This window comes from Phacochoerus africanus, chromosome 5 (assembly GCF_016906955.1).
Source record: "Phacochoerus africanus isolate WHEZ1 chromosome 5, ROS_Pafr_v1, whole genome shotgun sequence".
In the NCBI taxonomy this organism is placed as follows: Eukaryota; Metazoa; Chordata; class Mammalia; order Artiodactyla; family Suidae; genus Phacochoerus; species Phacochoerus africanus.
In genome coordinates this window covers 64,502,807-64,526,691 of record NC_062548.1, presented here as the reverse complement: position 1 = coordinate 64,526,691, position 23,885 = coordinate 64,502,807, and the positions used below count along the sequence as shown (strand labels likewise).

General features: G+C 39.4%; 1 protein-coding gene across 1 annotated transcript in view; it reads left to right on the top strand.

Moving 5' to 3' along the window:
- The window catches only part of DNAH6 (dynein axonemal heavy chain 6), a 258,349-nt gene that overhangs the window by 5,794 nt on the left and 228,670 nt on the right, over positions 1-23,885 (top strand). Inside the window, exons 3-4 of the mRNA XM_047781653.1 lie at positions 7,880-8,056; positions 12,262-12,524. Of these exons, the coding sequence (XP_047637609.1) occupies positions 7,880-8,056; positions 12,262-12,524 (440 nt within the window). The remainder of the gene's footprint in view (positions 1-7,879; positions 8,057-12,261; positions 12,525-23,885) is intronic.

The window sequence follows — 23,885 nt, the reverse complement described above, 5'->3', positions numbered from 1 at the left end:
AGCATTGCTTTTGCAGCATCCCATAGATTTTGAATGGTTGTGTTTTCATTATCATTTGTCTCAAGATATTTCCTTTTGATTTCCTCACTGACCCATTGGTTTTTTAGTAGCATCCGGGTAGTCAGTTTTTTCTCATTTCTTTTCTTGTGGTTGATTTCTAGTTTCATGACTTTGTGGTCAGAAAAAATACTTGAAATAATTTCTATACTCTTAAATTTGTTGAAGTTAATTTTGTGCCCTAGTATGTGGTCAGTCCTGAAGAATGTTGCATGTACACTTGAAAAGAATATATTTTCTGATTTTTTTTTTGGATGTAATGTCCTGAAAGTATAAATTATGTCTAAATTTCTATTTTGTCATTTAGGATCTCTGTTGCCTTATTGATTTTCTGTCTAGAGGATTTTTCCATTGATGTAAGTAGGGTATTAAAGTCTCCTACTTTTACTATTATTAATGGTAATAGTAATTATAATAATAATACTATTATTGTAGTCACATCAGTATTATCAATTTCTCCTTTCATGTCTATTAGTATTTATTGTATGTATTTGGGTGCTCCTATATTAGGGGAATATATATTGATGTTTGTAATATCCTCTTCTTGAATTGATCCTTTTATCCTTAAGTAGTGTCCTTATTTGTCTTTCTTTATGGCCTTTGTTTTAAAGTCTGTTTTGTCTGATATGAGTATTGCAACTCCCACTTTCCTGTCTTTTCCATTTGCATGAAATATCTTTTTCCATGCCCTCACTTTCAATTTATATGTGTCCTTTGCCCTAAGGTGGGTTTCTATAGGCAGCATATTGTAGGCTCTTGCTTTTTTATGCAGCCCGCCACTCTATGTCTTTTGATTGGAGCATTCAGTCCATTGACATTTAAAGTAATTATTGATAAATATATATTTATTGCCACTTTATTTATTTATTTATTTTTTTGTGTGTGTGTGTGTCTTTTTGCCATTTCTTGGGCTGCTCCTGTGGCATACAGACATTCCCAGGCTAGGGGTTGAATCAGAGCTGTAGCCGCCAGCCTGCGCCAGAGCCACAGCAAAGCAGGATCCAAGCCACATCTGCAACCTACACTACAGTTCATGGCAACTCCGGATCCTTAACCCACTGAGCAAGGCCAGGGATCGAACCCACAACCTCATGGTTCCTAGTAGGATTTGCTAACCACTGAGCCATGATGGCAACTCCTTTATTGCCATTTTAAACCTTGTTTTCCAGTTGATTCTATGTTTCTCCTTTGTTCCTTTCTTTTTTTGGTTGGATGATTTTCTTTTATTTTATGCTTGTGTCCTCTTCTTTTTGTTTTTGTGAAGGTATTGTTTGGTTTTGATTTGTGGTTGTGCTGTTTTTCAGATATGTAAACTTCTTCCTATATCTGCTTGCTTCAGCTTCATAGTCATATAGGCTCAAACACATTATAAGGAAAAAAGTCTAGATTTTCTTACTTTCCTTCCCCACATTTTATGATTTTGATGTCCTTTTTCTAATATCTTTGTGTTAATTCCTTTGCTGTTCCTTGTGTTTATCATTACTTTTACAATAGTTCCCCCACCCCCACCCCCCGCCTTAGATCTGTATACTGGCTTATTTAAGTGTTTACTTTCCAAGTGTGATTTCCTCTCCTCCATCCTATATCTTCTTACTTCTTTCCTATTTAGAGGAGACTTTTCAGTATTTCATTTAGAGTGGGTTTAGTATTGCTGTATTCTTTTAGTTTTTGTTTGTTGAGGAAATTCTTTATTTCTCCTTCTATTTTGAATGATATTCTTTCTGGGTAGAGTATTCTAGGTTGCAAATTTTTCCCTTTTAGAACTTTAAATATATCTTGCCCCTCTCTTCTGGCCTGTAGTGTTTCTGTAGGCAAATCAGCTGATAGCCTTATTGGGGTTTCCTTCTAATTAAATCTTTGTTTTCTTTTGCTACCTTTAGAATCCTCTCTTTAACTTTCGCCATTTTTATTATAATATGGATGGACCAGGAAAAAACTATACTGTCTTTTCTCTATTGTATATTTCTGCCTCCTTTGTCATAAGTTGCCCATAGGTACATAGGTTTATTTCTGGGCTCTCTATCTTGTTCCACTGATTTATATGTCTGTTTGGGGGCCAATGTCATGTTATTTTATTTACTATAGTTTTGTAGTATTGTCTGAAGTCTGGAAAGGTTATGCCCTCAGCCTTATTCTTTTTCTCTCATGATTGCCTTAGCAATTTTGAGTCTTTTGTGGTTCCATATACATTTGAGGATTATTTGTTATAGTTGTGTGAAAAATGGGATGAGTATTTTGATAGGGATTACATTAAATCTATAAATTGCTTTGGGTAGTATGGCCATTTTAATAATATTAACTCTTCCAATCCAAGAGCATGGGATATCTTTTCATTTCCTTGAATCATATTCAGTTTTCTTTTTCAATGTTTTAGAGTTTTCGGCATGTAGGTCTTTCACCTCCTTGGTTAAGTTTATTCCTAGGTATTTTATTTTATTTTTTGACATAACTTTCTTTTCTTTTCCTTTTTACCTTTTTTTTGGTTTGTTTGTTTTTGTTTTTGTTTTTAGGACCACACCTGTGGCACATGGAGGTTCCCAAGCTAGGAGTTGAATTGGAACTGTAGCTTCTGGCCTATGCCACAGCCACAGCAATGCCAGTTAAACCCCTAGCTTGGGAACTTCCATGAGCCACATCTTTGACTACACCACAGCTCATGGCAGTGACAGATCCTTAACCCACTGAGTGAGGCCAGGGATCACAACCTGTGTCCTCATAGATGCTAGTCAGATTCGTTTCTGCTGAGCCACAACAGGAACTCCTATTTTTTAACATGATTTTAAATAGGATTGTTTTCTTACTTTCTCTTTCTTGTGTTTCATTGCTAGTGTAAAGAAATGCAACAGATTTCTGATTATTAATCTTGTATCCTGCTATCTTGCTGAATTTATTAGTTCTAATAGTTTTGAATGGAGTCTTTAGGGTTCTCTATAGAGTTTCATGTCATCTGCAAATAATGACATTGTTACTTCTTCCCTTCCAATTTGGATAGCTTTTATTTTCTTTTTCTTGTCTGATTGCTGTGGCAAAGTTTTCCAATACTGCATTGACTAGAAGTGATGAGAGTGGGCCTCCTTGTCTAGTTCCTGAATTTAGCAGAAAGGCTTTCAGCTTTTCGCCATTGAGTATTAAGTTGGCAGTGCATTTGTTGTAAATGGCTTCCCTGTAATAGACTCTGTTTTTCTCTTGTTGGCTTAGAATCCCCTTTTTAACTTTTGCCATTTTAATGCTGTATCTTGGTGTGGGTCTGTTTGGTTCATCTCTTTTAGGACTCTCTTTGCTTCCTGTACCTGGATATTTGTTTGCTTCTTTAGATTTGGGAAGTGTTCAGCCGTAAATTCTTCAAATACAGTTTGAATCTCCTTTTCTGTCTTCTCCTTCTGGAACCCCAATTATTTGTAGGTTGGCATGCTTTATATTATCCCATAGATCTCATATGTTGCTTTCATTTTTTTTCATTTGTCTTTCTGTCTGCTGTTCTGATTGGGTGATTTCCGTTATTCTACCTTTCAGTTCATTTATTCATTCTTCTTTGTTATTTAGTCTACTATTCATTGATTCTAGATTGGTTTTTATCTCCCCAATTGAGTTGTCTAATTTTGATTGGTTCCTTTTATAGTTTCTAGTTCCTTGTTACAGTGATTTGTATTTCTGTCAATCATCTGTCTTAATTCCTTTAACATTTTTATTACCTCCTTTTTAATCTCAGAATCTCAGATAGACTGGTAAGGTCTGTTTCATTATTTGTTCTTTCAGGGAATTTCTCTTGTTCTTTTTGGGAATTTTACTTCTTCACTTTACTTAAACTTTCTCTGTCTCTCTGAATTTAGGAGAAATAATTATCTACAGTGGTTTTGGAGGGATGTTTTTATGTGAGAATGTCCCTGTGTAGACTGTGTGAGTCCAGTGTTTTTGGTGCAAGGGCTATCTTTGGTATGGATGCCTGCCAATTCTTTTCTCAGAGAGTGCTGGCCATAATCTCATTGATAGTAGATCTAATTGATGTTGAGGTCTCCAGAGCCTGTGCTGGATATGAGGCAGGGCCCCTTCTTCTTTTTTTTTTTTTTTTGCCTTTTTTTGCTATTTCTTGGGCTGCTCCCACGGCATATGGAGGTTCCCAGGCTAGGGGTCCAATCAGAGCTGCAGCCACCGGCCTACACCAGAGCCACAGCAATGCAGGATCCGAGCCGCATCTGTGACCTACACCACAGCTCACGGCAATGCCGGATCCTTAACCCACTGAGCAAGGGCGGGGATGGAACCCGCAACCTCATGGTTCCTAGTCGGATTCGTTAACCACTGCGCCACGACGGGAACTCTGTGGTCCCTTCTTTGCTCCACGACTGTCACAGATCTTTTGGGGTGGAGTCTGCTCCCCAGTTGTTGTAATAGAAGCCCTGAGGGTTGGCTTTGATCAAAATCCATTGCCTATGAGTGTGTGCCCTGCCCTAAGTGAGCAAGTGAGGCTTATGTGGTCACAGCAAACCCATGCAGTGCCTGTGTAGGTGTTCATGGTTCCACCCAGAAGCAGCCCAAGGTTGCATCAATTACTCTGTTGTGTTTGTCCTAAACCTACTGTTAAGCTGTGGTGTGAAATGGGCTGGAGCTGAGAGCCAGAGCAGAGTGGCTGCAGAAACCAAGGTGGTTGTGCTGCCAGCTCGGACCTGGGCTGCCTCTGTGGCAGACCTCTCCTGGGAAATGTCAGTCTTAGGTCCAGCTCTGAGCTGTGGTGTAGAGTAAGTGGAGCTGGAGCACTCCTGCTGGAAACAAACCATTATGTGCTCTTGCCCAGGGCCTGTCTGCCTGACTCAGCACCCAGTCACTGTACCTTTCTTTGGCAACACTTGGTGCCTACACTAACAAAGTCTGCATCAGCCAGACCTGTCTCCACTGTGTGTGTGCACTGACAGTGGGCCTCAAGGTTCTGACCACACCCCAGGCCCTCTAGGCTGTCTCTGTGCAGGTAGGTGGAGTCCTCTCCCAGAGCCTGTCTGTCTGAATTCAGCATTTGGCCGAAGTGCATACTTGTGGCCCTGTCTGGTGCTCACTTTGGATTGGGAAGTGTTGCCAGGCCACCAGTGCTGGTCCCTCTCCAGCACACCTGCACTCCTTGCAAGTGGTATTTAGGGTTCCTCTGCCCCTCTGTTCCAGTGGACCTCCCATCAGTCAAGGCGGCTCCCCAGGGTGAGGGTCTGCCCTGTGGACCTTCTTTCCTTTACAGAACCCTCCCATCGCACAGGTGCCCATCCTGTCCTGATGCCTTTTTTAATTTTTTTCATCCTACCCAGTTACACGTAGATCTTTCTTACAGCTTTAGTTGCATAGCTCTTCTGCTATTTTCCAGTTGGTTTTCTGTGGGAATTATTCCGTATATAGATGTATTTTTGATGTGTTTGTTAGAGGAGGTGAGCTCCATGTCCTCTTACTCTGCCATCTTAATCCCCCTCCAACAATTTTGTTTTTAAGAGCCAAAAAGTGGAAACAACCACAGTGTCCATCAAGAGGTGAAAGATTAGATTGTGGTGTATCTAAACCATAGGATACTACTCAGCCTTAAAGATAGATGACTTATGGATATATGAAACAATATAAAGGAATCTCAGAATAATTATTCTGAAAGATGGCAGGCAAAAAATATGTACTGTTTTATTACATTTATATAAAAACTTGAAAATGCAAAGTAATGTATAGTGATAGGAAGCATATCAGTATTTGCCTTGGTAGGAATATTTGAAAGGAAACAGAGAGGGCTTATAGTTGAGTTATGTTCATTATCTTGATTGTTTCACATATGTCCACACATCAAATCATAACTTTAAATACCTACAGCTGTGTCTATTTTATCTTAGGAAAGCTGTTAAAAATAAACTCTTGAAAATATTTACATTTCCCTGATTGTCTTATAATAATTTCGTTTGCTGATTCCTTGTTAAAATTAGATCAAAGTAGGATCCATGCACTTACTGGTTGATATTTCTCTGAAGTATCTTTCTGTCTATAGGTTCTCCATCAACTCTTTTGTTTTCTCTTGGGAAAAAAATTTTGATTGATGACATTTGGTTATTTTTCTGTAGAGTTCCACAGTGGGATTTTATTGATTGTATCCTCACCATGGTATCTAACCCATTTCTCTGCTTTCTGCACTTCCTGTATGTTGGTAGTTAGGTCTAGAATCTTGGGTCGATTGTCTGATGGGACGACTGTTTCCATAGCAGGTGTAATGTTCTTTTGTTAAGTTGACACATAGTATCTGGTTTTCTCTCTTTTATTTTCTTCTAGTTTTATTGAAATATAATTGACATACAGCACTGTATAAGTTTAACATGTACAGCATAAAGATTTGACTTATACACAACATGAAGTAATCACAGTAAATTTAGTGAACAACCATGGTTTCATATAGCTGTATATTTAAAGAAATAGAAAAAAATCTTCCTTGTAACAAAAACTCTTAGGAGTTACTCTTTTAGCAATTTTCATATGTGACATATAGCAATGTTAATTATGTTTATCCTTTTGTACATATCTCTAGTATTTATGTTGTAACTGGAAGTTTGTCTTTTTTATATGTTTTCAAGGTTACACTGACCTATAATTACAAAATATTGGCTGTATTCCCCATTTTGTAAGATACATCCTTGTAGCCTATCTCATACCCAACAGTTTATACCACCCCCTCGCTCACCACTATCTTGCCCCTCCCCCTACCGGTAACCACTACTTTTGTTCCGAATATCTGTGAGTCTGCTTCTTTTTTGTTATATTCAATAGTTCATTGTATTTTTTAGATTCCACATATAAGTGATATTATACAATATTTGTCTTTGTCTGACTTATTTTGCATAGCATAATACCCTCTAAGTCCATACATGTTGCTGCAAATCACAAAATTTGATGCTTTTTATGGCTGAGTAATATTCCATTGTATATATACCACATCTTCTTGATACATTCATCTATTGATGGGCTTTTAGGTTGTTTCTGTATCGTAGCTATTGTAAATAATGCTGCCGTGAACATAGGGTGCGTGTATCTTTTTGAATTACTGTTTCCTTTTTCTGCAGATAAATACCCTGGGGTTGAATTACTGGAGCATATGGTAGTTCTTTTTTTAATTTTTTGAGGCATTTCCATACTTTTTTCTGTAGTGGCTGTACCAATTTACATTCCCACCAATAGTGTTCCCTTTTCTCTGCATCTTCAGAGAAACTTGTTCTTTGTTGTCTCTTTGATGATAACCCTTCTGACAGGTGTCAGGTGATATCTCTCAGTGGTTTTGATTTGCATTTTCCTTATGGTTAGTGGTATGAGCACCTTTTCATGGGCCTACTGGTCACTGGCATGCCTTCTTTGGGAAAATGTCTGTTCAGATCCTCTGCCCATTTTTGAATCATGTTTTGTGTGTTTTTATTGCTCTTTAGTCTGTTATGGCTGTAGGAAGTGATTAATGACGTCTGGATAGAGTGGGAGGATTGTATGATCCTTCCCACAGTCACTGTTGTAGTGACCAGTGGGGTTTCTGTTGGACAATTAGTGAGTATGTTATTTCGTACCTCTGAGCATGTCCTATCATAACTTCATCCTTAGAAGTATTCATTGGTCCTTGAAGGACAGAATTAATGGAAACCATGTAGAAAGTCATAGTCAAGCAGTAGGCCACACACAGACAATAGTGGTAGCTGCTATAACGATTGTGGTTCAGAGAGAAAATTAGTCCAGGAACGCAGTCGGTTTCTGACAGGGATAAAATCAAAGGGAGTGAAGAGCAAGACGGGGTCACATTAACATTAATAAGATGAACATGTCTCTTTGTTCCCCAAAGCCAGTACTGAAAGTCTACCAAGATCATAAGAAGCCCGAATACATATATGACCAGAACCGATACCAGTTAATTGCTTCTGGAGTCCTGAAACCTCCCGGAAGCACTGAAGAAAGAAGTTCTGCCAAATCTCTTGTTCAGTTTCTTGAGCATGAAGACTCTGTGAAAAAGAAAAAACAGGTATGGTATTAACATACTTAATCAATCCATTTAATTCTAGTTTCATGTAGAATTGCTAACATGCCTTTCACTCATAATAGTGGCAAAATATTTTTCTCTCAGGTTATATAATTAATTTGGGGAATATAATATTTCCCAGTTTTTCCTATTTAAGGAAAATTTGGGCAGTAAGATATCATAAAGGAAAATTTGCAGCATCTGTTCAATGTCTTCTGATCTTTTCTGGGAGACATGTTAAAAGAAGACGTCGTAGTGTTTTGGGTGTTATTATAACTTTCATGACATTTTTACCATTATTCCCCCAAATCTTTGAAGCCCTTGGTTAAGGGCAATAAAATAGAAAGTAAACCAGTTAGACAACATTTGTGAATGATGAAAGTTGTGGTGTGGAGAAGTTGCCTTGCAAGGAATAGGTGAGTTACAACTCTGGAAAGAAATCACTGGAGCCTGGCTTTACATGAATAATTAATTACCCTGTAGATAATTAAACAAAGGAACAAAAGTGGGAGAAAATGTGGAGGATACCCTCACAATAAAAATGCCAATAAATCTGAGATTCTTCTGAAAAAAAAAAATTTTTTTTTGGCCACACCTGTGGCATATGGAGGCTCCCAGGCCAGGGGTTGAATTGGAGCTGCAGCCGCCAGCCTACACCATAGACACAGCAATGTTGGATCCTAGCCATGTCTGCGACCTACACCTCAGCTCACGGCAACGCTGGATCCTTAATCCACTGAGCAAGGCCAGGGATCGAACCCGCATCCTCACAAACACCATATTGGGTTCTTAACCTGCCACAATGGGAGCCCCTCTCTAAGATCGTAATTGATAGGATCTTTTGAGGCTTGTTAAACATTTCAGTGCTAGCTGTCTGTCTTTCAGGCTTTGGGCTAGAGTGCTAGAAATGAAGAGCTGGGGACGAGCTCTGTCCTCGAGGATTTCAGAACCTGGGGATGGGCAGAGGGGACAAGTGGACATGTAAGTGCAGCAGGTGTGATCAGAGCTCTCACTGGTCATTTAAAGTACAAAGTGATAGAGAACTGAACAGAAGGGGTGCTAATACCTGGTGGCTGGGGGACTGTCAGTGGGAGAAAAGGCCACCCTGGGGAATTGCACTAAGCTTGAGGAATGAGAGGAAAGTCAGTAAGGCTGAGGAGGTGGGAGAGCCGTGGACCTGGGAGGCAGCTGGAAGGTGGCTCACCCTGGGCTTGGGTGAGATCATCCTGAGAGAATAGCGTATGATAATTTGTGTGAAATTGTATTGTTTCAGTTCATTTGGTTTCTGTAAATTAGGAAGAGAGAATAAGATATTTTAAGTGTGCTCAAGAATGATCTGATTGTCCCTTAATTAGCCTTTTGGGTATAAAGTGGTAGTTTTAAGAGCTTGAACTTTTTTTTTTGCTTTTTAGGGCTGCACCCACGGCATATGGAGGCCTACACCAGAGCCACAGCAATGCCAGATCCGAGCCACATCTGCGACGTACAGCACAGCTCACAGCAACGCCAGATCCTTAACCCACTAAGGGAGGCCAGGGATCATATTCTCAACCCCATAGTTCCTAGTAAGATTTGTTTCCACTGTGCCATGATGGGAGCTCCAAGAGCTTGAATTTAAAAAGAGAGATTGGGAGTTCCCATTGTGGCTCAGTGGGTTAAGAACCCGATATGGTGTCCATGAGGATATGGGTTTGATCCTTGGCCTCGCTCAGAGGGTTAAAGATCTGGCATTGCTGTGAGCTGTGGTAGAGGTTGCAGATGCAGCTTGGATCCCATGTTGCTGTGGCTGTGGTGTAGCCCAGCAGCTGCAGCTCCAATTCAACCCCTAGCCTGGGAACTTCCATATGCCGCAGGTGCGGCCTTAACAGAAAAAATAAAAAATAAATAATAAGATTGTGTGCATAACTGGAATGAAAGAAGAGGCTGAAAAGGAATAAGTTATGTGTTATGCTTGGTTGTAACTGTAAGTGAAGAATTCAGTACAGAGTTAGGGACAGAAGGGACATGTGGAAGAAAGGGAATATCCATTTAAAAAGAGAAGAGTATTTATTATGAAAAGAGGATCATTTCTCCAGGTACTTTTTTATTTTATTTTTTTGTCTTTGCCTTTTCTAGGGCCGCTCCCATGGCATATGGAGGTTCCCAGGCTAGGGGTCTAATCGGAGCTGTAGCCGCCAGCCTACGCCAGAGCCACAGCAACGCGGGATCTGAGCCTCGTCTACAACCTACACCACAGCTCACGGCAACACCAGATTTTTAACCCACTGAGCAAGGCCAGGGATCAAACCCAAAACCTCATGGTTCCTAGTCGGATTCATTAACCACTGTGCCACGACGGGAACTCCCTCTCCAGGTATTGATTTCTCTAGGTATATAGGATGGAAATGCAGATTTCCTAGAAGATGAAGGAAGGGAGTGAGGGAAGACGGAAAGCTGGAGGCTTTACTTCTGGTGATTAAGGAAGACTGACTTACCAATTGCCTGGGCATCCATCATGAAAAAGTATTATAGGTGTTCTACATTTTATGAATAAATGCTTCCTTTATTTCCCTCCTTCTCCCCCCTGCAAAACCCAAACTATGTGACTGTGTTAAATTGAATCGCATCTTCCCACTGAGTGCCATAATTAGAAATAAGATGAAAATGTGTAGGCCCATTGTTGAAGAAGACTTTCCTTTGAAATGCAGTATAACTTTTTAAAGGATATCCTAAAATAAATGCATTTCCTGTTAAAATATCAATACTCCAGTCGCATAAAAAAAAAGGGGACTACAGGCCTTGTTGAAACACTGAGACAAAGCAACGTGTATCTTCTCTGGTTCTGGCATCTGGTTTGACTTCTTCTTTTACATAAGAAAACAGTGCTGCTGCTGCTATCCCTGGCCAGTAAATGAAAGAAGCACATTTTATCATTTGAGTTCAAAGGGATGTTTCCTTTAGCTCTGAACTCTCCAGGATTCTCTTCTGAAAATCCTCTTCAGCAGGGTATTTAGTCCGAAACAGAAGAATGATCCCTGTGCACACAAACCTTCTGGGGAGGCTGTTCACAGAGCTTATGGAAGAAATGGCAGCCTCTGTTAACTATGCTAATAGGCAATGAAGGTATCATTTGTGTATGTACCTCAGTGACTCATTGAGCAGGTCTGCCATGGCCCTTCTTTGATCTTAAAGCCAGTTACCTCTATCCTGTCAGAGAGACTGAAAGGATGGTGGTCGGAGTTGAAATCACATTTCCTCAAACGCAGTTTTCAACCTCCTCTGCAGGAGGAGGATGTCTTTGAAGCTGCCTCAGATTTGGTGTGAGGGGAGCAAAGGAGTGTGCGTGGCACTGCGAGCAGGCAGTGGGGCCCAGGGACTAGAGCAGCGCTCAAGAGTGGGTATACAGCAGAGACTTAGCCTTGGGGCTCCAGGTGTGGTCCTTGGGGCCAGCAGCATCCGCATCTCCTGGGGACAGGTGAGAAATGCAGCATCTTGGGCTCCACCCCAGATCAGTGGACAGAATCTGCATTTTAACAGGACGCCCAGGTAATTCATATGCACACTTCAGTGTGAGAAGCACTGACTCCACAACAGGCAGTTACAAGTTAGTATACAATAGCAATAAAAAATGGTTCTTCATGGCTGTTACATTACTCGTGCCCAATACTCAATGTGACAGTTCTCTAAAAAACAGTTTACCCAGGACCTGGTAGTATGTTGATGTAATGAACGCTGAGTTAAGGGAAGAGCAGGCAGTGGGAGTCATCCCTGTTGGTATTTGTGGGAAGAGGATGGAGAAACTTGTCTGTTCAGAAATGCCTGCCTTGGAGTTCCCGTCGTGGCGCAGTGGCTGACGAATCTGACTAGGAACCATGAGGTTGCGGGTTCCATCCCTGGCCTTGCTCAGTGGGTTAAGGATCTGGCGTTACCACGAGCTGTGGTGTAGGTTGTATCCGTGGCTCGGATCCCGCATTGCTGTGACTCTGGCGTAGGCTGATGGCTATAGCTCCGATTGGACCCCTAGCCTGGGAACCTCCATATGCCACAGGAGCAGCCCAAGAAATGGCAAAAAGACCAAAAAAAAAAAAAAAAAAAAGCCTGCCTTTGAGGCCTACACATCTCAGGCAGTGTAGTACTTAATTCTGGAGGTTAATATTTTGTCACTGATAAATAGCTTTGTTTCCCCCCACCCTACCAAACTCACTTTTTCAACAATTGGGTTTGTTCAGCTCCAATGGCCTTCTGCCGAGGCCTTTTCTCCCACTCCTCCTAAACAGCTGCGGACCAGCATCGGAAGAAGAGGCCTCTATGAGACGAGTTCCTCGACTTACCCTAAGTACTATTTCCATGACCGGGAAGAAGTCGTCAAAGCCAACATTCAAAATCCCTTGCAAATCATTAAAATAGTACGTGAAAATGAACACATTGGATTTCTTTATATGATCCCCGCGGTGCCAAGATCTTCCATTGAATACGACACGTATAACCTGAAGTGAGTTCTGTTTTATGAAGTCATTTATTTAGCAATAAAATTTACAAATAAGGTTGCAGATGTTACCCATCATTGATTGGGAATTAATGATATATGTAACAAAATATAACTTTGGTTATCATCCAATGGCAAATGCACTGTTCTTTTTACTAACATATGGTTGATCTACAATGTTGTGTTAATGATAAATGCATCTTTTTTTTTTTCTTTTTGCCTTTTTAGGGCCACACCTGCAGCATATGGAGGTTCCCAGGCTAGGGGTCAAATTGGAGCTGTAGCTGCCAGCCTACACCACAGCCACAGCAACACAGGATCTGAGCCACCTCTGCAACCTACACCACAGCTCACGCTGGGGATCCTTAACCCATTGAGCGAGGCCAGGGATTGGACTTACATCCTCATGGATCATAGTCGGGTTTGATAACTGCTGAGCCATGACAGGAACTGCTGATAAATGAATCTTAATCACAACAGTTTTATTTATTTTCCCCATTTATCTGTATAAATATTTTATGGAGTAGTATACTGTTGTGTTTCTTATATGTGTATACTATATAAAGCCTTTTTATATTTTTTTGTTTTTTGGCTTTTTTTGCTTTGTAGGGCCCCACCTGCAGCACATGGAAGTTCCCAGGCTAGGGGTTGAATCAGAGCTATAGTTGCCAATCTATGCTACAGCCACAGCAACGTGGGATCCGAGCCACGTCTGTGACCTACACTACAGCCCACAGCAGCGCCGGATCCTTAACCCACTGAATGAAGACAGGCATCGAACCTGTACCGTCATGGATACTAGTCAGGTTCATAACCCACTGAGCCACAGCGGGAACTCCATAATGCCGTTTATTTTTTATCAGGATTAGAAACATATTTTTGATATTTTGTGATTACTGAGAAAAGATGGCATTGTATAAAGAGTAGATGATGGCATAATTTTTTTTTCCACATGTCATTCCAGCTTTCCTTAAGAAGAGTAGTAATAAGAAGCTTTTAAAAAATAAAATGAGCTTGATAACTTAGGCTATTTATGTAGATTTATATAGATTAATAATACACATGAACATATTCTATTGTTCCTAAACACACATCTATTGTTGAAATAATTTGGAGAGTCACCCAAATATGAGTCTGCAAATTGCTTTAAAGTTCAGCATGACAGGTAGTAGGACTTAAAGATGATGCCGTCCTTCCTTTTTGATTGTTTAGTTGGGCTGACTACAGTTGTTGAGATGGTCTTTCCTTGAAGTTAGTTGTAGTTGAGCATTGCAACCAGATTTCTTTGAGCTGCCTTCCCCATTCTCTGCTGCATAGGAAGACAAACATTCCTTCTAGGAATTGTCTTCTCCCTTACTCAGCACTGTAGCTTTCACTGAGTCAGATAACTCTGAAAATAGCTCCCTTGCTGGGAAGAAGTAGGATAGAAGAAAAGCATTTTAATCAAGATCTTCAATAATAGATTTATTATTAATTGGAAGGAGCTTATTGGGAGTGAGAGAGAATTTGTAGAAGGGATGCTTATGAAAATCCAGTCATTCAGTAATGAGCGTCGAACATCCACACTGTAGCATGAACAGTTCCAGGTGCTCGAGCTATATTTGTGAACCATCTAGATCAAAATTGCTGCCCTTGTGGAGCTTACATTTTGGCAGAGGAAGACAATAATAAATATGATACAGGAGTAAATTATGTAGAATGTTAGAATGTGCAAAGTATTATTTAAAAAATAGAGTAGAGCAAAGGGGGTTGAGAATTCTTGGAAAGAGGTTGTGAATGAAATGGGATGGTCAGGGTAAGACTCATTGAGAATCTGGTGTTTGGACAAAGATTTGAAGGAGTGAATAATGTGCTGACGGCTGACAGCTTTCCTGTCAGAGGCAGAGAAGAGCCTTCCAGACAGCAGGAAAGTGAATATAAATATCCCAAGGCAGGAGCACACCTGCCACACTCAAGAAGTGAACAGAAGGCTGGTGGGAGTACTGTGGAGTGAATGAGAGCTCGGGAGCAGAACAAGAGGATGAGGAGTTTGGAGTTGGTAGGTGCAAACCACTACATTAGAATGATGAGCAGTGAGGGCCTGCTGTATAGCACAAGGCACCATATCCAATCTCTTGGGATAGACCATGATGGAAGATAGCATAAGAAAGGGGATATATATATATAAAAATGACTGGATCAGTATGCTATACAGTAGAAATTGACATAGCACAATAAATCAACTATACTCTAATTAAAGTAAAATTTAAAAAAGTGGAGTTCCCGTCGTAGCGCAGTGGTTAACGAATCCGACTAGGAACCATGAGGTTGCGGGTTCGGTCCCTGCACTTGCTCAGTGGGTTAACGATCCGGCGTTGCCATGAGCTGTGGTGTAGGTTGCAGATGCGGCACGGATCCTGTGTTGCTGTGGCTCAGGTGTAGGCCGGTGGCTACAGCTCCGATTGGACCCCTAGCCTGGGAACCTCCATATGCCACGGGAGCGGCCCAAGAAATAGCAAAAAGACCAAAATAAATAAATAAATAAATAAATAAATAAATAAATAAATAATGTGATAAAATGTAATGCCTTCTCATAAGTTTTAAGTATAGCAAAATTCATTAAATGTGCAGTTCTACAGTGTTTATCTCTACAATGATCCCTCTACATGGGAAAGTAGTTCTATTTATGGAATTTGTTCTTAAGAATCAATTTAGTGGTCTGCGTTAGGCATAATGGTTTTGCCAAGAGTAAGCTTCAAGGAAATGTCTAAATATGTTGGAATATCACACTGGTAAGCATACAGCTGTATGCTGCAGATGATCTTGTCCAGCAAGAGGATGCGATGGTGACTCTGGTCAGATCTTGGGCCAGTTAGAGGAAAAGGTAGAGGATCTAGAACTAGAGAGATTCGGAAGGAGACAGAGAATAGTGCTGGTCAAGGCAAAATAATTCTGTTTTGTTAGGATTTAGACTTTGAACAAGAGTGATTGTAATGCAGGATGGCTGTTGGTCAGAGTTTGGTTATATACCCACTTGGTGAGAGGGCACCAAAGTGGATTTTACATGTCATAAAAGATTATGGTTTATTGGTGTCTAAATGTTCCAAAGTATCTATCTATCTAACTGTCTATCTCATTTAATCCTCACAATAATACTCTAAGATACATCCATTTGCTACTCTGCTTTACAGATAAGACGCAGAATGGTTAAATAACTTGTCCCAGGTGTTACAGGAAGTAAATGACAGTTTGGCTTCTGAACCTCTGCTCTGAATATCTATACTCTACTGCCTGTCAAGCTGAAACTTGGCAGGGTCTGTGAGACCTCCATAAGACTGAAGATTTGCTTCTACCAAAAGTGGTAGAAGCCATGGAAACATTTTCTAGAATTTCCATATCTAGCATAAATAATTTGTCTTTCAGATAAGCCTACTGAGCTTTTCTGGAACAAATGCAAAAAATGCAGAATAATGCTTTCTTCCCAATAGAGAATTGACAAGTAAGGGTAGAACTGAGATCAATGTTGTGCTCTCACAGCAAAAAAAAAAAAAAAGCCCCCGAACAAAGATATCATACTGTTACTGAGACACCTATAGAAAGATATGCTCAGAGAGAAAATGGAGTAAGTTATAAGATAAACAGAGTGGTAAAAGAAAAAGATTAAAAATTAGACAGTAGAATTATCTCAGACTTGAATTTGTGAACCACAGTAATTTTCCTGTCCTTTTGCCTAAATATCTCATTATATGAAAATGTTATAAAAAAAATCAGTAGTACCAAACAAGCTATATCAACACCTTACCAAAAGATATCCACCCTCTGTAAAGGGTCTGAATTTGTAAAGACATGTACAAGAACAAAATATGAAACAAAATTCCGTTTTTAGATTGGTGTCTGACCAAGAAGCTCAAGAAGCTAGGATTGCAAGAATATACAATATCTAATATCAGAATGACTCACTCTTACAGAATTGCAGTTTCACCAGCCTGTATGGAAATTACTTATTCGATTTGGAACCAGAAAAACAAAGGAAATCAATAAATTATACCACTAGATTGACGTGTTAGATAACAGATGACCACAGTCCAGGACATTATTAAAGTTTTGCATATTGTAAATTGATGAATGTCCAGATATTAATAACTACAAGGTAACAGCACTAGAATCTCCTAAGTGAAATGTTTAGAAGAACTTTGTTCTGAGCAGGGAGAAAAGCTACTAGGGATGAAATATCTGAGGCAAAGGAGACATTGTGAAAATACTTCCTAAAAATGCCTATTCCATATAGAATTTATTCTGATAATCCTGAGATTCAAGTACACAATACATTATTTTATTCACAAAGGAATTCCCATATGTAAATGTTTCTCACAGTCATGAATTCCAAATTAAATAATGTTGTCAAAACTGTAACTGTAATAAAATTCAAGCCACCACCTGACCTTCAGTTATTATGGTTTCTACAAAGGAATGTGAGCAGAATGCCACTTTTTGCTGTTTCAGAGTTAAGAGCATAGGTGGTCCAAAGGAAAAATTTTATCAGGAATTGGAAAATATCTTGCAAATGGTTCAACTTTGTCGATTTAGTGAAAAATAGTTTATGGTTTCGCAACTGGGGTAACTGACTGACATTTGAGCATTGGAATAAACTTAACAAAAATTACAAGTGCTGCCTGAAAATATATTAACACATACTGACAGATTAGGAATTCAAAGCAAAACATTAGCTTTGGAAAAGCGATACTTCAAATGGTTGCAAACTATTACATTTAGAATGAATAAGCAATGAGGTCCTACTGTACAGCCACAGGTCCTACTGTATATCTAATCTCTTGAGATAGAACATGACAAAAGATAGTAAGAGAAAAATATATGACTGGGTCACTATGCTGTATAGCAGAAATGGACACAACACTGTAAATCAACTATACCTTAATAAAAATTAAAATCACCCTAAAAAGTGATTTTTAGTCATTGTTAAGAATTTAAGCTTAAGAAAAAATTGCTAAGTCAAACAGTAACATCTGTGTTTAGAGAAAAACATCATTATTTCTGAAATACTCAATATGGAAATGTTTGGGTTTTAAATCAGTTTGTATTAGAAATTTCAACACTGCATTTATCAAAGAAGAAAAGGAAAAGCTGTTAGAATTAAAGAAATGTGGTAACTCTGGTGCATAATTTCAAAAGAATAAGTTGTCCGAATTCTGTTCAGTGGAAAAGGGGTTTCCATTCATCAGAAACAGAGCAATATATCATTACCTGCATTTGCTGTCTCCTGCTTCTGTAAACAGTACTCTGTAGCAGTGGTGATTATTAAGAATTTGAACAGACCGTTCATCATGTCTTTATTAGAAATGTAGCCACTTCAAAAAAATTATAGCTGTGGTTGTTTGTGAGCTAGAATTTATTTGGAAGTTTTATAAAATTCAGTATTGAATGTTTCTCTGAAAACCTTATGTTTTATTTCTCATATTATAATATGAAGACATTGTAATCAATGTCTTCACCAGTGTACCTTAGAGAATCCTTGTATGGGTGTGTTAGAATGTGCAGTTTGGGAAGCATTGCTCTAGAGGATGATAGAAGAGTTTTCTCTGCATGAGAATCTGGCCTTTGGTTAACTCTGAAGTTCTGTTCCCTTGGTAACCCAATAAGAGTTGAGTGTCTGTTGTTTCTAGGCAGCACCGCTCATGATAAAAAATGAGCCCTGATTGGCAAATTATATCTGCATCCAGAGGCACTGAACATGAATTATAAATACCTGGTGGTGAGCCATGGCTTTGGACCTTCCTATAACGTAGCAAAAAAATTTTTTTTCTGGGCTTGTCTCTAGAGGAGCCCTAAAAATCTATGCTTAGAGTTATTGCAAGAGAGATTGGCTCCTCTTAAGCCAGGGTAATTTCCACACCCACCCAGTTTGGATTTCATGTCCTCACCTCTCAGTTATCTGGGGAGAGAACAGCTCGTGGATGGCTCCTGGATTACTGCAAGGAGTCTCACGTTAGAGAAAAATCTGGTGCTGCCTGGAAGGCAGGAAGTTGTTCCTGTTCTCCCTTCTAGGTAGAGGGCTACCAGATATGGTCTTTGGAAGTCTTATGAGTCTGAGCATTTAGTTGAATCACAGGAGACCCCCTGGTGGGACAGTTTTTAAGTATTTCTTTTTCATGCTCATGTAAAAGGAGACACTGTGGTATCGGGCAGATCCCTACTGTAGTACCTGAGGGATTTTTCCCACATCTATGGAACCTCTCATCTCACTATTATTTTATTTTATTAAAATTTAATTGGAGTATAGTTGATTTACAATGTTGTATTAGATTCAGGTGTACAGCAAAGTTAATCAGTCAGCAAAATATAATCATATATGTATTTTTTTTCCCATAAAGGTTATTACAGACTATTGAGTAGTTTCCCTGTGCTGGACTTGCTATTATTTTAATTGCGTATATCCATATTTTGCTATTTCTTGTTTTGGTCACAGAAATACAAATTAACTCACATTGCCAAGGAACCGTGCAGGGCTCGTGTAAGGCCATATTGGGATGCCAGCTCTTTATAATGTAATGCGTGAGCACTGCAACACAACACTCCAAGCACCCACTCTTAGTATATGCCAGACATGGTTCCAAATTCTTTATATATATTAATCTTCATAGCAACTCTACAAGGTGGGTAGTACTGATATGTCCATTTTACAAGTGAGGAAGCTAAGACAGCGTTGAGAAACTTGACCAAGTTCATTTAGCTAAAATTGTGGGGCTGGGATTCAAACCCAAGCTCTCATGCATTAGGCCCAATGTGCTCATCCTCATAATGGCAGATACTCCTGATATTTGTGTCACACATTCTATGCTAAGCATGCTGAGGGCTTTCCGTACATTAATCTTATTCCATCCTGTTTTCCCCATTAGAAAACATTCTTTTTTTTTTCCCCCTTTTATGGCCACACCTGCAGCATATAGAAGTTCCTGGGCTAGGAGCTGAATCTGAGGTGCAGCTGCTGGCTTACACCACAGCAACACCAGATCTGAGCCATGTCTGCGTCCTATGCTGCAGCTTGAGGCAAATCCTGGATCCTTAACCCACTGAGCGAGCCAGAGATCAAACCCACATCCTTACGGACACGATATCAGGTTCTTAACTCACTGAACCACAACAGGCACTCTGAAAAGCATTCTTTATAGTTGAAAGCTGAGGGAACAAACATATTAAGGACTGTGCTTTTTGATGTTATTTTGTGATTTGTAGATGGGAAATTCAGAATAATGTCTGAGGCTCCATCTTTCAATTCTATGATTTAATCTTCTGGGCAATTACAATTTTAAAGCCATTAGAAATCAGAATCCCTAAATCCTGAGCATCCTTAGGGCCTGTGAAAAGCCAAGAAAGAACAATATCTCTTCTACTTTTACATGTTTCCCAGCCTGTATTTCCAGGACGTAAGGCCTAAGTGATTTAATAGTGGGTGGTAAAAAAATTTGTTCTGTGACCATGTGAACTTGAGAAACATTGTTAAGTCAAAATTCTGGGAGTTTTTTTCCCCACAGGAGACCTGTGGCAGTGGCAGTGCTACTGGTATCATATGGGAAGAAGCCAGGGATGCTGCTAAATAGCTGCCAGTGCCCAACAAAGAATTACCTAGCCCAAAATGTCAATAGTGCTGAGATTGAGAAACCTTGAGCATAATTAGTAAATATGCTAATTATGTATTTCTGTCCTATATGAACAATGAACCCTTTCTTATTTCTGTGAAGTGTAGTTACATGACTTTAGCTATTAGGACTGTATAAACATCTACACTGGGCTCAGACCATATTACTTTCTAAGTGATCAAGTTGGTTTCCAGGTAGTTTCTAAGCCTGTTATGTTAAAAATATTTTTTAGGCAGCTTTTTAAATTTCATACTAAAGCTATTCTGAACTTCCAGCTAGATTACATGTGTAACAGCCTAGAACAAGAAACACAGATAAATGCCAACTTGAAACTTTCACAAGTGAAAGCATTTTAGCTTCCCTGTGAGGTAAATTATTTTAAAAAAAATTTGTAATGAGGCATATAGGTCATGTAATAAGAAGCAGAAAATTTTGAAGCCACATTATCAGAAACCTCCTCAAGTTGCCTAGCACATGACCATTTTCTTGGGCTAGTGCAATTTCAATCAAGTCAAATTTCAGTCTGCAAGTGAAAACTGTTCAGGACCTTAGTATTTTTACTTGGAATCATAAAAAATTCATAGCTTCAAATTTTTCCTTACTCTTCTTTCAGTCTCTCTCTCTCTCACCCCCCCACCCCAAAGTTTTGGAGCTATGACAGTTTAGTCGGTTATTATTTCATTTTATACAAAAAACTTGAAGAACCTAGAACAGTGCTTCTCAGCTTTGGCTGCTAGTTAGAATCACCCAGGCTCCAGCCCCAGCATTTTATTTAATTGGATTTTGGTAGAGCTTGAACAACAGCATTTCTTTAAAACTCATCATATAATTCCAGTATTCAACCAGAGTTGCATGCCATGGACCTAGAGAAACAGATCTCAAGGAAGCCCTGGAACAGTTGATAAAACATAGATTGTTAAACCCCCAGAATTTCTGATTCAGTAGGTCTGTGGGCTGGAAATTTGCGGTTTCCACATGATGTTGGTACTGCTGTTCCAAGGACCACACTTTGAGAACCACTGACCCTAGAGTAAGCTCTTTAAAAAAATATATATATATATATATATATAGTTGATTTACAGTGTTGTGTCAATTTCTGCTGTACCACATAGTGACCCAGTCATACACATTTGTACATTCTTTACTCATATTATCTTCCATCATGGTCTATCCCAAGAGACTGGATGTAGTTCCCTGTGCTATACAGTAGGACCTCATTGCCTAGAGCACTCTCTTATTGAAGAAATTTAATTTGTTCAGTGGCTGTGCTCTAGAATTCCTAAGCTGATAAAGAAGATGACTTTATGACCCAATTAACTAAATATAGGTTCTTGGAAAGTTAACTGATCAGGCTGAGGAGAATATCTTCAACAAAATTACATTTAACTATGCTTTACTGGAAAAAGAAATCTTAGTGTTTTCTTGCTATTCAGTGTAGAATCATGGAGCCCCTTGTCAAATTATCTTGCGATAGAACCTGTCTGTGTCCATCTGAAATGAAACTTAGACCCCAAGGCTTCTATTAATGTCTACATGCATGTGTTGTGTGAAAGTTTCCTCTTAGTTGTACTTTTGTCTAATTTTCTAGGTGAAAAGGAGTTCCTTTTTTATTATTTTCTGGTTAATCAAACCAGAAGCAAAACAAGCCAGTACTCTTCTCCAGTTCAAGTTAGATCTTGACTCATATTGAATCTTGATATTGACCATCATCCAACAGATCGAGGTTAACAGCAAAACTCAGGAACTAGCTAATTCCTTGCTTATTTACCTTTGTCTAATAAATATGTTCAAATCATAACAAAACCATATAATAATGAAAATGTTGAGACAAACTTAAATTTGCAGAGGACACCATGAACTGAACTAATTTACCCCAGTACCTTGAAGCAAGGAAGGAATAAATCCAGACGGGAGAAGGGAACAGTGTGGATAAAGACATATGTATGCATTCTAGCAAAGCCCAAGATGGACAGGATCGAGAAACCAGCCTGACTAAGAAGAGCAATTGTGTGCACCGAGAAGAAATTCATATGAGAGAGGAGGAAAGTACCCTGAACACCCGGCAGAATGATTTGGATTTGGTGATATAAGAAATAGGAAGCTATTCTAAGTTATTGACCAAGAAAGTCTCATGAGACAAACCACGCTTCTGCAGTCTTAATCCAGAGAACTGCTTTAAAGATGAACAACGCTTTTCCATCACTGAAGGGGTAACAACGGATAGAGATGCTGTTTGACACCACAAATCACAGGGAGATCTTATGGTTTTAGAAAAATCAAGAAATTAATTCTGAGCACAGAAATAACGGTTTTTAGAACCCCAGGAGATTTCTTTTGAGTTTTATCTGAAGTGAAGAATAACAGGACAGTTTATGACCTACCACAGTCAACCATGCAGTTCTCTCACTCCAAGTGACACATGCTTTTAGACGGTAATAGAAGCCTTGGGCTCCAAGGTTCATTTCAGATGGACACAGACAGGTTCTACTGCAAAATAATTTGACAACAGACTCCATGATTCTACACTGAACAGCAAGAAAACTTTACAGATTTTTTTTTAAGCAGTAAAACATAGTTAAATGTAATTTTGTTCAAGACAATCTCCTCAGCCTGATCAGTTAACTTTCCAAGGACCTATATTTAGTTAATCGGGTCATAAAGTCATCTTCTTTATCAGCAGAGTAGGAATTGTAGAGCACAGCAGTTGAACAAATTAAGTTCTCTTTTTAGATCTTAAAGGAAGACTAATTTTTCCTGGTTATTTCCTCAAAGAAGGCCTTGGTGGAATAGACATTCAAAGGAGGCAGCTGAAGATTGAGGCTGAATTCTGAAACAGATGAATGCCAAGGTTTACAGTGTGAGGAGCAATGCTCAAGAATCCAAGGAGTGTATTGAGGATATAATCCCTCAGGAACAAACTAGAAAATCTAGGAGAACAGCATTGCAAAGAACCGTGCTTAGGGCTTCTTAATTGTTGCAAAGCTCTTCTTGACCCTGCTGCCCCTCTGCCTACCAGCTGGGCTGGGTTTGAAGGAAGTTCCCTCTGATGTTTGAGAGAATCCTTTCATTAGATGAGTGAGGAATAAGTCTAGTTTTCAGAAAATTTAAGAAAAAAATGAATGGGGAGGATATGGCCAGCTGAATATACCATTATGTAGAAAGTTTAAGAGAAAGACGAGGATTTTTAAGTTAAATGGGCAGCAGGGTAAAGAAAAAAAAACTTTCTGTACACTAAAGGGAAGCTTTCTACAAATGAAAGAGAAGTTCTGTACATTTTTATTTTACTTTTTTTTTTTCCTTTGTAGGGCTGCACCTGCAGCACATGGAGGTTCCCAGGCTAGGGGTCAAATCAGAGCAGTAGCTGCCAGCCTACACCACAGCCACAGCCACATCAGATCTGAGCCACATCTGCGACCTACACCACAGCTCATGGCAATGCTGGATCCTTAACCCACTGAGCCAGGCTAGGTCATAGACACTGCGTCTGGTTCTTAACCCCCTGAGCCACAACAGAAACTTCCATGTTTTTTAGATGAAGAGGAAAAGTAGCCAAAAGCCAGGAGAGTTACAAAAAAAAGTGAGGTGAACCTTTTCCATCTCTGTTTTTAGAAAAGCATGAGAAATACAGTCAAAGGGATAAAACCCAGTGTAGGTACAGGGTTTTCACACTGAAGGTACAAGAGAGAGCTCACCTTGTCTCTTCCCTGTTTTTGTTGTTGTTTATTTACTTTCA